The 16,108-nt window shown below is 43.5% G+C and overlaps 1 protein-coding gene across 1 annotated transcript in view; it reads right to left on the bottom strand.

Moving 5' to 3' along the window:
• uggt1 (UDP-glucose glycoprotein glucosyltransferase 1) overlaps window positions 1-15,791 on the bottom strand; it is a 72,364-nt gene extending 56,573 nt beyond the window's left edge. The window contains exons 1-8 of the mRNA XM_084311054.1: window positions 15,756-15,791; window positions 14,910-15,048; window positions 14,246-14,325; window positions 10,337-10,467; window positions 8,784-8,896; window positions 8,177-8,351; window positions 1,657-1,753; window positions 597-669 (exon numbers count right to left, since the gene is read on the bottom strand). Coding sequence (XP_084167180.1) covers window positions 597-669; window positions 1,657-1,753; window positions 8,177-8,351; window positions 8,784-8,896; window positions 10,337-10,467; window positions 14,246-14,325; window positions 14,910-15,048; window positions 15,756-15,789 — 842 coding nt within the window. The 5' untranslated portion in view covers window positions 15,790-15,791. The remainder of the gene's footprint in view (window positions 1-596; window positions 670-1,656; window positions 1,754-8,176; window positions 8,352-8,783; window positions 8,897-10,336; window positions 10,468-14,245; window positions 14,326-14,909; window positions 15,049-15,755) is intronic.
• Between the last annotated feature and the right edge of the window lie 317 nt (window positions 15,792-16,108).

The raw sequence follows: 16,108 nt of genomic DNA, 5'->3' as shown, positions 1-16,108 counted from the left end.
GAGGGAGAGGAGAGGAGAGGGAGAGAGGGAGAGAGGAGAGGGAGAGGGAGGGAGAGAGGGAGGGGAGAGGAGAGGAGAGGGAGAGGGAGAGAGGGAGGGGAGGGAGAGAGGAGAGGAGAGGGAGAGGGAGGAGAGAGTGAGAGGAGAGGGAGGAGAGAAGAGGGAGGAGAGGAGAGGAGAGGGAGAGTGAGAGGGAGAGGAGAGGAGAGGGGAGGGAGAGAGGGAGAGGGAGAGAGGGAGAGAGGGAGAAGGGGGAGAAGAGAGGGGAAAGGGAGAGAGGGGGTGGAGAGGAGAGGGAGGAGGAGAGGAGAGGAGAGGGAGAGAGGAGGAGAGGAGAGGGAGAGAGGGGGAGAGGAGAAGAGAGGGAGGGGGAGGAGAGGGAGGGGGAGAGGAGTGGGGAGAGGGAGAGGGGAGGAGGAAGAGAGAGAGGCAGATGAGAGGGAGAGGGATGAGAGGAGAGGGAGGAGAGGGGGAGGAGAGGAGAGGGAGGGAGAGAGGGAGGGGAAGGAGAGGAGAAAGTTAGGAAGTGCATTACGTAGCCTTCAGTACAATGCAGCCAAGTATTTATCAAAAGCAGAATACCAAAAGTCACTCACTTCAGTTTACCAAAGAGGAATCCTTGGACCTCATCTAGAGGATCGTTCTCTACTGTAGCGTTCACATCCGCTCCTGAAGACAACAATCAATTCATCAATCATAAACTGACATATAGTGTTTCCTAATTTCACAAGATATTGCGCGTGTCTGCGTGGGTGAGAGTGTGGGTGCGTGTGGGTGCGTGTGTGTACCTTGTGTGTGTCTGCGTGGGTGAGAGAGTGTGTGTGTGTGTGTGTACCTTGTGTGTGTCTGCGTGGGTGAGAGTGTGGGTGCGTGTGTGTACCTTGTGTGTGTCTGCGTGGGTGAGAGTGTGTGTGCAGGGGAAGAAATTAGGCCATTTTACTCGCCAAATGCGAGTATTCTTTATGTTTGGCGAGTGATTCATGAAGAGCAAGAGTAGTAAACAAAACAAAAAAAATCATTCTGCAATCTGCTGATTCGCTCACTGGCACAAGCCGAACTCTGACTCCCCCCTTATGATTCCTCCCATTTGCGCCTCATAATAATCCATAACCAATTAACATCGTCGTTGCGCTCTAAGCTCCTCCAATGAACACTCGTTTTCTAGAAGATGCCGCCCATCTAGGGGAAGTGGATAGACCACTGCGTGCGGACCTACAGACTCCCGTCACCGGCTTGACAACGTAGACAAAAACACATCAGTGGATGAAAATAATTGCATGTAGAGTCGTCGCTTTCGGATATCAGTGCGGTCTGACATGGGGGCGAACAACAGCACGCGGCGCGTCTCCTTCGAGTCGGATGAGAATGGATGACCAAGTCAACCAGCATTAGCCGGCTAGCTACCTAGCATGTAACAAGCTACCATAACGCGCATTCAACATAGTGGACGACTATACTGAGCGGCTTTGCTTAAATGCAGCCGAGTGACATTTTATTATTACCGAATTATTACCGGGTTTCCCCCCATATCACCACTATTTATGGCTGGTAAAAAATCTGTTTGGCTGGTAAAAAAAATCATATACTCGCCAGTTAGTTTCCTCCCCTGTGTGTGTGTGTCTGCATGGGTGAGAGAGTGTGTATGCGTGTGTGTACCTTGGACTTGTGTGTCATCCTTTGCTTTGTACTCCTGGTTTTTGATGGCAAGCTCCACCCCGTACCCAGAGAGGTGCACCTTGTTACCGCTGGGATTCTGGACAGGAGAGATTGAGAGAGTGAGTGAGTGAGAGAGTGAGACACACAAACAGCTGGAAATCTCTTCTCTCACGAGTGTGTCAGCCCCCATTTACATCTGCTATTAACACGTGTCTTAGGCATCCAGATCATATCCGGTTACAGAGTTTATATTAGAGCTGGGCCGTTAACGCAATACTAGTACCGCGCGATAATATAATTGACGCAGTTAATCTTAAAAAAATTAAAGATTTTACCTTTATTTACCCAGGGTAGGTTCGCTGAGCACAGATGCTCTTTTTCAGGAACGCCCTGCTTCACATTCACACAGTTCCATTCACACCTGGGAGCTGCCCAGTACAACCACAGTTGACACCATTGGCCACTGAGCAACTCCACTGGAGCAGTTGATTTGCATTGGCAGGGTTTGGCCCTGTCTGGCACCCAACGGGAAAAATATTATAGGCACTATAAGTAGACACCGCTACATAAAACAAGCTGGTCTGCCTGAGTGACTGGTGGAAGAAGGAGAAATAGAGATTGGACTGATTGAGTCAAGCCATGTCACATAGTTCAAGTTTGAAATGTTTCTTTCCGTTTTGCTCCTGAGAGTGTGCTAGATACTGTACTGTACTGGTAATATTATTTATTTGTGTTAACTTCTGAATAAAACAACTTATTAAACACAAGCACATCTTATTGAACATTATTTTGATATTTCATTACCAATTATCATAGCAAAACAGCTTTTTCAAACAGTCTGTAATGCATTTTGGAAACGGGAGATGGGCTCATGGTGTAATGGGCCATCTGGCCTGAGAAACATAAGGAGGAAAGAAAAAGTAAGGACTTACTTCTGGTCATTATTTGGGTAGAACACACATATTTTGAATGCCTTCGGCAGATTTTTCTTTTTCTTTTTTGAGCCATTTAATCTAGATTAATCTAGGATTGCAGATAGATTAATCTAGATTAAAAAAAATTATCTATGCCCACCTCTAGTTTATAATACTATCGTAAATAAACAAAAAACCAGAAGCATCAAATTGCCCAAATCACTTCAAGAAGATGCATTGCAGCGACACTGTTCAATAAATTAATGCAAAAACATTACCAATCCATGTACAATAGATTTTGTGAGGGGAAAAGACGCTCGGTCAGCGTAGTTGTTTGCGTGGCCTTTGGTGCAATCATGCCTTAAGGGCTCTACATGCTACAGCAACTGCGATGCGACACAACATCGACAACGCAACAATGTTGCAGACACTCTGCCTTTATGCTTCTGCAACATCCACGCGTAGCCTATGCAACATTGTACAAATAAATGTAAATGTTATGTACAAAATAAACGTATTTTCCGGTGTTTTAGACGTCGCTCTTTTATTTTGAAAACCCCCGACTGGAAGTATTATTGCTGATGCCGGTTCAGTGTTTTTGAGCTGACGCTAAATACTGTTGAGATTGTTGGTGAACAACTAACTTTAGGTTCGTTTTAACATTAGCTAGCAGCAGGGATGGATGCCGTTGTGCAAAAGCAGGCAGCTACAGGCACTCGAGGAAGAGCTGCTGATTTTAATCGGCAGGAGAGAGAGAGCTCATCGAAGCCATATATCCCTGTGGCGCGTCGTAGGCACAAATGCAGCTCAAAACAACCTGTTGTATTAAATTAATTGATTGCTGTTTAACGTGTCCCTGTGTCCAGTCCTTTCGATTAGCCCCACCCGTTGATTGTAAACAATGATGCATGTAATTATATTAACGTTACTGTGTGTATAGCTATGTTAATAAATTCTGAATGGCATTAACGTTAGTTGGGTGGCTACAACGAATTCTCACAAGCTGGCGTCGTAAAATATCACCACCAGCCATGTGAATACTGTTTACTAAATTGTGGAGGCTTTTAATCGTCAAGGTAAGAGGATTTGAAGGCGTATGCTATGGAAGTCTTCCCCTGCGGCTCCACTTTGTTGAAATGTACATATAACTAGGGCTATAGGATAACCACCGGTTAATTCGCGATTTTTTATTGGTTTGTCATGACAAACCAATTATGTGTGTAAAAAACTAACATATTCCAGTTGACTGTATATTTTTTGAATGATTCGTTACAAACGTTTTTGTATAAATTACATTAACTCGAGGATAGTATTCCTGCCTGCGGAACCAATATTATTATATGACAGCCCCGCCCCCATTCACTAACCAACCAATCAATGCTACGCAACATCAACGCAACGGTTGTGTTGCAGTCGCTCGGGTTGATTTTGGGGAGAGGTACGCAACATCCTTGCAACACACTCGAACACCCTCTGCGACATCTGCAACCATGTTGTGTTGCAGTTGTGTCGCAGTTGCTGTAGCATGTAGAGCCCTTAATTCAAATATATTTGTATTCGTCTTCATCTCTGCACACATGTATAATTTTCACCTGCTAGAGAACAACAGAAAAACACAGCTGGTGGCTGGCTTTCACCTGCACTTTCACCTGCTAGAGAACAACAGAAAAACACAGCTGGTGGCTGGCTTTCACCTGCACTTTCACCTGCTAGAGAACAACAGAAAAACACAGCTGGTGGCTGGCTTTCACCTGCACTTTCACCTGCTAGAGAACAGAAAAACACACGTGGTGGCTGGCTAGCTTAATAGCATTGAAGTACAGGGCGCCAGCTGTTGCCTGACAACTGCTGGACACACTTAGCTGTCCCCTAATGGCCCCCTCGGTTTTTGTAAGTAAAAAGACCGCTAAGTGCTGCAACCTTCCAGACATCGTGTGTGTGTGTGTGTGTGTGTGTGTGTGTGTGTCTGTCGCTCTGTTTCCTGTTTGGGCTGAATCTACCGCTCTGTTTCGAAGCCATATATCCCTGTGGCGCGTCGTAGGCACAAATGCAGCTCAAAACAACCTGTTGTATTAAATTAATTGATTGCTGTTTAACGTGTCCCTGTGTCCAGTCCTTTCGATTAGCCCCACCCGTTGATTGTAAACAATGATGCATGTAATTATATTAACGTTACTGTGTGTATAGCTATGTTAATAAATTCTGAATGGCATTAACGTTAGTTGGGTGGCTACAACGAATTCTCACAAGCTGGCGTCGTAAAATATCACCACCAGCCATGTGAATACTGTTTACTAAATTGTGGAGGCTTTTAATCGTCAAGGTAAGAGGATTTGAAGGCGTATGCTATGGAAGTCTTCCCCTGCGGCTCCACTTTGTTGAAATGTACATATAACTAGGGCTATAGGATAACCACCGGTTAATTCGCGATTTTTTATTGGTTTGTCATGACAAACCAATTATGTGTGTAAAAAACTAACATATTCCAGTTGACTGTATATTTTTTGAATGATTCGTTACAAACGTTTTTGTATAAATTACATTAACTCGAGGATAGTATTCCTGCCTGCGGAACCAATATTATTATATGACAGCCCCGCCCCCATTCACTAACCAACCAATCAATGCTACGCAACATCAACGCAACGGTTGTGTTGCAGTCGCTCGGGTTGATTTTGGGGAGAGGTACGCAACATCCTTGCAACACACTCGAACACCCTCTGCGACATCTGCAACCATGTTGTGTTGCAGTTGTGTCGCAGTTGCTGTAGCATGTAGAGCCCTTAATTCAAATATATTTGTATTCGTCTTCATCTCTGCACACATGTATAATTTTCACCTGCTAGAGAACAACAGAAAAACACAGCTGGTGGCTGGCTTTCACCTGCACTTTCACCTGCTAGAGAACAACAGAAAAACACAGCTGGTGGCTGGCTTTCACCTGCACTTTCACCTGCTAGAGAACAACAGAAAAACACAGCTGGTGGCTGGCTTTCACCTGCACTTTCACCTGCTAGAGAACAGAAAAACACACGTGGTGGCTGGCTAGCTTAATAGCATTGAAGTACAGGGCGCCAGCTGTTGCCTGACAACTGCTGGACACACTTAGCTGTCCCCTAATGGCCCCCTCGGTTTTTGTAAGTAAAAAGACCGCTAAGTGCTGCAACCTTCCAGACATCGTGTGTGTGTGTGTGTGTGTGTGTGTGTGTGTGTGTGTGTGTGTGTGTGTGTGTGTGTGTGTGTGCGTGTGTGTGTGAGAGAGAAAAGCAATTCAATATAGATACCCAGAGCTGCATCTTTATTAATAACGGGGTTAAATAAGAGCACCTGGCATTCAAATCCCAATACAAAACAGATGATGTATGAAATTGTCCCGTCTAGACGAGAGCTCTAAGCAAGGTTTAAACACCGGTGATAAATACAATACATCTGAGAGGGATCGCAACGAGTTGCTCAAATTAATTCCTCAGTAGCCAAAGGCGGCGGCAGATGTCACAGTTAAGTAGAGCTGCGTCTCGCCTGCTAATGATCATGTCTTGTTGTCTACAACTGTGTTCTGTCTGCTAATGCTTGTGTTTTGTTATGTATAATTGTCTGTGTCATGTGTGCCTTGCTGTGCCTTACAACTATTTGTCTTATTTCATATTCATGTTTTGTATACCTTGATTCTATTGGCTTTTAAATAGTTTGCATGCCGTTATGGCTATTTAAACACTCTGCCCCAGGGACAACAGTTCAAAATGAGCCCTTTGGGCGAACATTGGCACATTTACAGCAATGGCGGAAATAAATGAAATAAGCTTTTTAGCAACCCTCAACCCGACACGATAAGACATTTCCATTCCTGATTCTTCATGTTCCATCATTCTGAAGGGTAACCAGGAGCACAACTGGGCCCAAAAAGGAATCCAAATATGTCCTTTAGATACACCATATTCACTTGTATTCAACATGTCTACCTAGCCTCCATTGCCACCCTGCCACATCCTTGTTTTCCAAATAAAAGGACGAAAGCCAAAGAATTACCCCATCCGCTATCGCCTGTGACAAGAGAGAATCTGTCTTTGCGTTTCATCTTTTACTTTGAAACAGAGGAAGTGGTAAAAAAAATTAAAAATAAAATAAAAAAGGACATACTTAAGATCCCACGGAATGGACTGGAACATAAGAAGGTAGGAATGTGGAGTGTCTATCCTATCTGGATCGGAGACGCGTTTTTTTGTTGTTGTGATTTTCCATCTTTTTCTCCCATCACCAATTTAGTTGTTATGCCCCAATTGGTTGTTTGTCCTGGTTGTTGCGTGCATTGCCCTCTGATACATGTGGAGTCACAAGGCTGCTTCTGGGAGAACGTAATTTGTGCAGAGGTTCACTTCACGCTATCTCCCCCAGATCCCCTGCCTGCTGAACAGGCACCCCGACCGACCAGTAGGAGTCGCTGTTTGCAACGACCAGGACTCACACCCTCACCGGCTGCCCACCCACGAACACTGCCATTGTGTTCATAGGGACGACTGATCAAGCCGGAGGTACCGCTGACAGCTGGATTCGAACCCAACAGTCTCTGCGGTGGTAGGCGAGTGCTTAGACCTCTACGCTACCCAGCCGTCCAGAGATGCGTGTTTAACACTTTCAGTGCCCATCACGTCATAGCACGTTTTATCAGCCCAATGCCTGAATGCCCACGACGTTTATTAGCGCTTTATTTTTTTATTAGCGATCTGAATTCATATTTCATCGACCGAGTCTCCCGTTGGTATGCAGCCCCTGTAGGAGCTCAGATGTGAAAAAAACGCCCCCTATCGTCTCCCAGATGGTAATGCACCCTTTTGGAATGGACTCAATGAAAATGGATGAGAAAAGAAAAATCCGGAATCCACATTTTACTTCTCAGGCATGTAACCCGAGCCGATCGGATTCATTGTGGACCCTCAGAACAGCGTGGAATACATATGTACAGTATGTAGCGTTGGATCAATAAAAGCGATCGATATTTGGAATGGCGATCAGGAATTGGAATAATCTTTTTGGATAACATCTGATCTCAGGTAAGGAATCTATTTTACCAGTCTTAGGATAATCAGACCTGTTTTCACGGAGATACTTTTCCCCTATGTGTGTGTGTGGCTGTGTGGCTGTGCGAGCGATCAGGAAATAAGAGAATCGATTTTTCAGATCGCCTATATAGCGTGCATACGTACACATATACTATCGATAATCTAGCGTTTATTTGAAAACTATTCATAAATAGGCAGAAAAATTTCAGTTTTTGTGTATTCTAGAATATTCCAGTAAACGTCTTTTATCATGGAATATTAATATTTTCCTTGAAAACGAGGGCTTTTCAAAATGCTATAAAACGAAAATTAACCGATAAAAAAACAATCCGCTTCGACAATGTTGACTGGAAAACGAGTCATTGATAAGCGACGGGCAGATTAGACACATAGCCATAATTTAAAATATAGATTAGGCGTTTTTAACGCTAACATTGAAGTAGATGGTGGGCATTCAAGCACTAAATCGTGCGCCCCCTGCTGGCACTGAAAGTGTTAACGTGAGGTCTTGTAAAGAAGGCGTACGCTTGAGAGCGCGTCAACACTCACAGCTTGATAGTGTCGTAGCACGTAGGTCAGCAGGCCTTTGTTGGCTTTGGACAGCATCGCCTGGTGGAACCTCTTGAAGACCGCTGTTCCGATCTCCGCGTACAGAATGACCACCGGAGCCTCGGGATTTGAACCTGGGAACTTGTGATCACCTTTGAAAATATATGGCTTAGGCCTGGAAAGGGGGAGGGGGGTGAGAAGATGTTTACTGCTTTTAGTCTCATACTGGTCAATCCTTTTAGGATGTCGATATTGCAAGGTGTTTCTCATATGTTCATATCCGGATTAATCAGGAGATATAAATGGTACATTTATATATACAAAGTGCTTCTTTTTTCTTTTCTTTTTTTACACTTCGGCCACGCTGCCCAGGAGGAGCGGGAATCGAACCGGGAACCTTCTGGCTACCAGACGACCGCTCTACCTCCTGAGCCACTGTCGCCCCTATATCACTGATATGAATGTAGGTTTGTGTGTGATGAATGTGTATAAATTTCTTCTTTATTAAAATGACTTATTCATGTTTTCACGATTGCTTTCATAAGTCATAAATATCTTTGTGTGTGTGTGCGTGTGTGTGTGTGTGTGTGTGTGTGTGTGTGTTCACCTTTCAGGAGCCGTTGCCAGCAGCTCCGCTAAAACCTCCGTATCGCACGCCTTCTCTCCATGGACATTGAAGAAGGTGGAGCAGCCAGAGGGAGGGGGTTCATTGGATGCTATCTAAAGGACAGGAAGTAGACAGCAGGGGTTACACACACGCCTTGTTGTCTTATTGTTATGATTTTATACGCTGTGTGATTTTACATGCCTTTTATTGTGCTTATTTCTGTTTGTACACTCGACGTGACTGTAAATGAGGGAAACCTCAGTTGCCTTTCGAGTTTAAATAAAGTTTTTTTTTTTTTTTTTTTTATCCACTTTTTCTCCCATTTTTCTATATTTTCTCCCATCCCAATTTCGTATCATCCAATTCAACCCTCCCCTGTCACGAACGCTGTTTCTTGCCTCCCACAAGCCGGCTGCAATGTGGACTAAGTCATACATAGCACAAGTCCCCTCCGGTACTTGAGGTAACAGCAGTCGCATCTTTTCACCTGCGCAGCTCGATCTCTCAGTGTCGAGGAGTAACGCGTGGGAGGCTCACGCTGCCCCCGACACTTCCTGATTCTACTGCGCAGGCGCACCAACCGACTTGTAGGAGTCGCTTGTTCACAACGCCCGATCCCCACCCATCAGTTTCCCTCCCCGTAATACGGCCAATGTGTATTACTGCGGACGACCAGCTAAACTGAAAACAATGTGGAGAGCTGGATTCGAACACGCGAATCCTAGCGTCTCCACACTGGTGGCGAGTGCCTTTCCCACTACACCACCTAGCCGCCCTAAATAAAGGTTTGTTTTTATTAGTAAAGGTAAAATAAAAGATCTCTGCAGAGAATTTGCATTTCATCTCCTGCACTTACCATTAACCTTAGACATGACTAATCTCCCCAATTATGAAACAATCAACTCCTACACTCAATCCCCAGCATTCCACACTTTAAAAGACTTGTGTATAAAAGAAAACTCAAGTCTTGGTCCCTTCAACATCATAATCGTTTCCTGTCCCTCTCTACACAGTATCATGATCATTATCACATCATTATTTATTGTAAATGTCGCATATTCATTGCGCCGTCATGTAAATGTTCAATAACGCCATTAAATCTAATTGCAGCTGCACTGTGTGTGTGTGTGTGTTCATTAAACTTAAACAGGCATTGAAATATGACCCCTCCCACTAACACACCCATAATTAATGTCAGTAGTTTCCCATTAATGGCTTTATTTGTGGTGGGAATATCAAACAGGCTCAACACACACAAACACATCTCCTCTAAGTCCACTAGTTGAGTAACTAATTGATTAGTCAATTTATAGATTTGTCAATTAAATCAACTAATCAATCAGTCGACAAAACCCATGACTATTATTAGCCGACTAAGAATGTCTTTAGTGGAGGACGGCCCTATTGACCTCTCTCAGACCACACCCTCTTTTCTTGATCCTTCAATCACAACTGTCGCTTCCCTCGGGACAAACTTTGTTTGTGATTGGAGGATCAAGAAAGGAGGGGGGCGGGGTTTGACACATGTCAATCGGGAAAACACTTGTGGTTACCTGCTGGAAGGAGTTCACTGTGGAGGAGTAGGCTCGGAGCGAGAGGGCAAACTTCAGCATGTTGACCTGGACGGAGCTGAGCAAGGCACTGGCTCTCTTCACGATCAGGTCATAGTTGGCCTGGTCTGTATCTGGACAGGGATGAGACACATCAATAGGAAGAAGTAGGACGACTAACCAACTGCCCTGTTCATTCATTTAATCTCCAAGGATCACTGAGAGCAAGCTCTCATTTACAATGACGTTGAGAATTACAAGACGTAATAAATACAAAAACATGTAGAAACAGGGGTGCGGCTGGGTGGCGTAGCGGAGATTGCGCTCGTCACCAATGCAAGAGACTCCGGTATCGAATCCCAGTCTCAGCATTGCCTTCGGCTTGGGCCAGTCGTACTGGCTCATTGGCAGAGTCAGCGGGTGGAAGTCGATGGGTGGGGATTGGACGTTGTGGACAGCGACCCCTACAGGTCGTTTGGGAGACACCTGCACAGCAGAGACAGGAAGTGGCGAGGGTAGTGTGAGCTTCCCATGCGTTACACCTCGCCAATGAGAGTCCGCGCTGGCAGGTGAAAAGATGTGACAGGCTGCCTCCTCGTGTGCCGGAGGGAACACGTGATGCAAGGCTTCTATCCTCTCTACAACCGACCAGTGGGGGGCATAGTCGAGCAACGTTCAGGACACGACTTTGAATTAGATACACGAAATTGGGATGGGAGAAAAATAGAAAAGAAATAAGGAGAAAAAGTAGATTAAAAAAAAACATGTAGAAACAGAAAGTCAATTAATTCAACATTTAAAATAATTAAAAACAACTGCAGACTGTGGTGAAATGGTTGACCATTAAAGATTTAAATTGACCAATAGATACTAATGAATTGAGATGTAAAGTGAATTGTAAAAACGTTCCATGTTTCTGGAGCACAGAAGCAAAAAGCTGATTTTCCTAATTCAGTGCAAACTCTGGGGACATTAAGTGTTATTAGCCAATCACCAGAGTGAGTATGATAAGGTCCAGAGCTCCAGTCCAGCAATGAAGTGATGTAGGGTGGAAGATCACCAATAATGGCCTTATACAGAAACAGATGCCAATGCAAGTCACGTCTCCCAACGTTATCATATAGGATACAATGATGGGTAGCACAACTGTCACTGCCACTGGTGATAAATCTAAGAGCAGAATGATATACAGATTACAGAGGTTTTAGAGTAGAAGCAGTAACATGTCTATAAATGTCTCCATAATCCAAACCAGACAGACAAACTGCTTCAACAACCTTTAGTGATGCACGATATATCGGCCGCCGTTATAATATCGGCCGATATGGCCGTTTTTTTACACATCGGTATCGGTCCGATATCAAGATTGGGCCGATATTAAATAAATATATATAATAATTTTTATTTTTTTACTTTTTTTTTTAACTTTTTTGGTCCTTAACACTTTCACTGCCACTCACGAGATATCTTGGGTTTTCCGATAGTTATGTTGAAAGCCACTCACGAGATTTCTCTGAATTTTTTTAGCGATCTGAAATCATATTGCATCATGCGAGCCTACCCTAGTATACCCGAGCGCCGCCGGCGATCAGATGTGGAAAAAAGCGCCCCCTATCATCTCCCAGATGACATAAGGGATTTTGGAATGGACTCAATGAAAATGGATGGGGAAAAAAATCCTGTACTCCACATTTTCCAGTCCACTGATGCAGCCGGGGTTATCACAGTTCATTCTGGAGCCTCTCAGACCCGCGGAATCATGTACTGCACTGTACACACGTTGGATCCATACACTTATCGATTTTTTCGAATGGTGATCAGGAATTGGAATATACCAGTTGGATACCATCTGATGTCAGGTAAGGAATCTATGTTATCAGTGTTAGGATAATCAGACTAATTTTGATGAAGATATAGGCTGTTTTGTGAAATGGGCTCTTTCGGTTTCACTGTAAAAGTCCAAGAGGAAATGAACACGCGATTATCCGTGCGCGGCTCGAATGTGCTTGCGTGCACGTATAATATTGATCATCTAGCGTTTATTTGAAAACGATTCATAAATAGGCCGACAAATATCAACGTTCTGGAATATTCCAGTAAAAGACGATTATCATAGAATGATCTAGAATTAACTGTTTTTTACCTCAAACCGGGTGCTTTTCAAAATGCTCTCAAACGGAAATGAAGCGATAAAAAACCAATCTGCCTTGACAGCACTGACTGGAAAAGGATTCTTTGATAAGCGACGGGCAGATTAGACACATAGCCATAATTTAAAACATAGATTAGGCGATATTAAGCGTAACATTGGCGCCGATGGTGGCATTGAAGCGCTACCTCTGGCGCCACCTCGTGGCATTCAAAGTGTTAAATAGTTTCAAAATATCAGTCATTTCTGAAAATAACTTACAAAAGTAAAAGAAATTAATGCGTTTTGGAAAATAGCTCTTTATTTGATTATCATAAAAAGGTGTTTTCTATACAGAGATATCGACATCGGTAAATATCGGTATCGGCCAGAACAACAATATTAATATCGGTATCGGCCACAATTTTCACATCGGTGCATCACTAACAACCTTCCTTCTGCTAAACATAGGAAAACTGGTTTTGTTTCTACACAAAAAGCCAACCTACTGACGCAGTTTACTTAAATAATTATCTACATTGCATTTAAATGTACATTTCTCATCAAGCCAGATGCCAAGATATTTATATTCTTTAACTCTCTCGATATCAGATCCATTCACAGTGGATATATGAAAATCATTTGGCTCTAGAGAACAGCATGATCTTTGTTTTATTTGCATCGAGTACCAGTTTAAGAGCCCAACGTGAGCAGATCCGTCTTTCATTTGCCAACAATCTCCAAACCTCACAGTTGGCTGGCTGGCTGGCTACCCCCAACCAGACCGGAAATATCTGTCATAAATCTAAACAATACCTTCACGCAAACACATCACTATCAAAACTCTCCCATACCATACCTAACTAACTAGACATAACTCCCATTAATGCTGACCTGGTCAGTTAGGCCTTATGTTTCTTATGTCTAGTTTTATTTCTACTGTAGTTTCAACCCTTCTTCTTCTATGTTTATAGTTGGACTATATTTAGCTGCGTGTGTTGATGTTTTAATTTAATCTGTAAATTGGTAACTAATTCAGTCTTGTGACTGCTACATGCCAATAAAGTACTACTACTACTACTACGAATTAGAGTTGCACCGATACCAGTATGAAATACTGGGTATTGGTATCAAGAGAATTCACACTATACTAAAATCCAATACCAAGAACCATGTGTAGCATGCCATACATTTTGTCATTAATCATTAAAAACAATGACAAGATTATGCATTCATACTATATGTGGTCATCCATCCTAGCCTACTACTGTACACGTCTCTCACGTAAGGTAACGGAGTGGGCTAAACGGTTTAAAACATAAAGCCACATCGAGTATACAAGCATTTGATAACCCCCCCCCCATGGCCCTCATTGACTGACTAATTTCCTGTGGCAAAACCCTGAAAAGCGATGGATCAGATTGGTACTCGCCTCTGCATCAGTGCATACTGAAACTTTAGGACTGTAGTGAAAATAATGTGAATGGTGCAGAATGTTTTCTCTGATATAGGAAAGTAGCCTACTCTCCCCTTCCTTTATTTGTTCAGTCACACTACAAGGATTAGGTTTGACTATCAGTGCAGATGCTGTATAACACGCACACACTGTATCTTCAGGTAATGAAATGTCAGCATGTCATATCATATTTCTGCTTGTATAATGATAATTAACTTGCCAAACCACCACAACTATGAAAACAATGCACCATAAATCCAGCTGCTCACAGCATAACTGAAAGTGAAAACCTGTTTAAACCAGTTCAAAGTGGCTCAGACAGCCTTACCATCATGCTGTCCTTCTATGTTCTGATTGTTTTCCACAAAGTCCCAGAACTTCTCCTGACTCTCCTCTGCCAGGAACTCACTGAGAAGAGGGAGATTGGATTAGGAGGAGGATGAGAGAGTGGGAGAGATGAGAAAAAAGGGTGTCACTCAAACGATGTGGAAGTGTAAACCTTTACCCACAATAGCATATTTGCTAGTTTAATCCAAGTGGTTGTTGGCATTCTTGTTTGGACCATGTGACCCAGTTTAAATGTGGCTTTGGTGCCATATTCGGAAACAATCTGCATATTTTGTCTGCATAGGGAGGGACTTAAAGCTGCACTATCTAACTTTCATGACAAAAGAGGAAGATCGAAGGGGGGGGGGGGGGGGGGGTGGGGGGTGAGACTCATGAGAAATGAGACTGCAGTGCAGTCTTTTACATAGTTCTAATACTTCAATCATAAATGTTCCTGTTTGCAAAGAGGGCAGTATGGGCAGTTCCTCTCTGGGTCTCGTGCATCGCTGATGGGTGGGTTTTCTCTTATTCAGCTCAACTCCATGATTTAAGGACTTTAAGATTAGACTAACAAGCCAAGGCAATATTTTTTTAATGCAAAAGTTACACCGTGCAGGATTAACTGCCAGCCAGGTGTGGTAAACAGGGCATTGGTGCTGCTGTACCTGGCCTCCATCAGCAGAGGAGTAGAGGCCCATTTGGTGGTGAGGGAGGTTGTGACGGCTTTGGAGTCAGCAGCACCATATACTACAGACAGCAACGACAGCAGCAGGGACCACAGAAGCCACATCCTCACTCCTATTCCTGGGAGGGAGGGATGGAGAGAGAGAGAGAGCGGGTGGGGGAGATTAAAACCCTTTGGGGACAAACATTATGATGTAGCATAAGAGAGGAATCAGAATAATGATGAAGATGATGAGATTGATGTGGTTGTTTACAACCAGGGGCTGATTGAAACACACCTCTCTTGATAGGTGCTACAACCTAGAATGGGTGGCTACTAGCAGGGGCCTCACTAGTAAACAAAAAGCGCCACCATCGACTCTTATCCAATCAGATCGCTCAGCGTGGATCGTCTATCCAATGAGCAGTTAGAGCACAGTACCAGGACATCCGGGATAGCTTCAATGACAATCTTCACAGCTGTCAAATTAGCCGGCTTGCTAACTCTAAACACTAGCTAATACCATTAAACTATAGGGATATTATTTGTTCTTTAACACGCTTTCCTCCTGGAATGTCTGTTGCATTCGTTACAACCTCAAAACACTATACCAAGGAGGCTAAGGAGCTAACTTTAGCTATCTGGCTAACATTCACACTAATGTTAGCCAACAAGCCCATCGCTGTAACGTTAGCTAGCTGACTTACTGCACAACAGATAATCACCTAGTTAGCTTCGGTTTACTCGCGGACAATTAGAGACGTTGCAGTCTCTAAAACGGTAGTAAGCCAAGCTGAAGAAAGGCAATAATAGCTCGCTATAATAAACATGAATGAAGTATTCTTACTGAAGCCGGCTTCGTAGCTTCCTACTGCAGTCATGTTCCGAGGGGAGTGGGTGGGTCCTTTGATCCAGATGGGGCACACTGCAGTGTTGCCTGATCAAAATCACTGAACCAACCACTGCAAGTGGCTCTGTCAAAATATTAACTAACTGAGACTAAATTAAATCATGACTGAAATTAAAACTAATTGTATTTAAACACTATAAAAACACTGTCGGCAAATTACGTTGACATTTAAATGAACATTGAAAACAATCCAACTAATAAGCATCACATACTATGAGGTTGAATTTGAATTACGTAAAGATTGCCTGGTTGTGTAGGCTAAGATTAATAGTGATAGGTATTGCCTGGAA

The sequence above is a fragment of the Notolepis coatsorum genome (genome assembly GCF_963971535.1).
Source record: "Notolepis coatsorum genome assembly, chromosome: 3".
Classification (NCBI taxonomy): domain Eukaryota; kingdom Metazoa; phylum Chordata; class Actinopteri; order Aulopiformes; family Paralepididae; genus Notolepis; species Notolepis coatsorum.
This window is presented reverse-complemented; position numbering and strand designations above follow the sequence as displayed.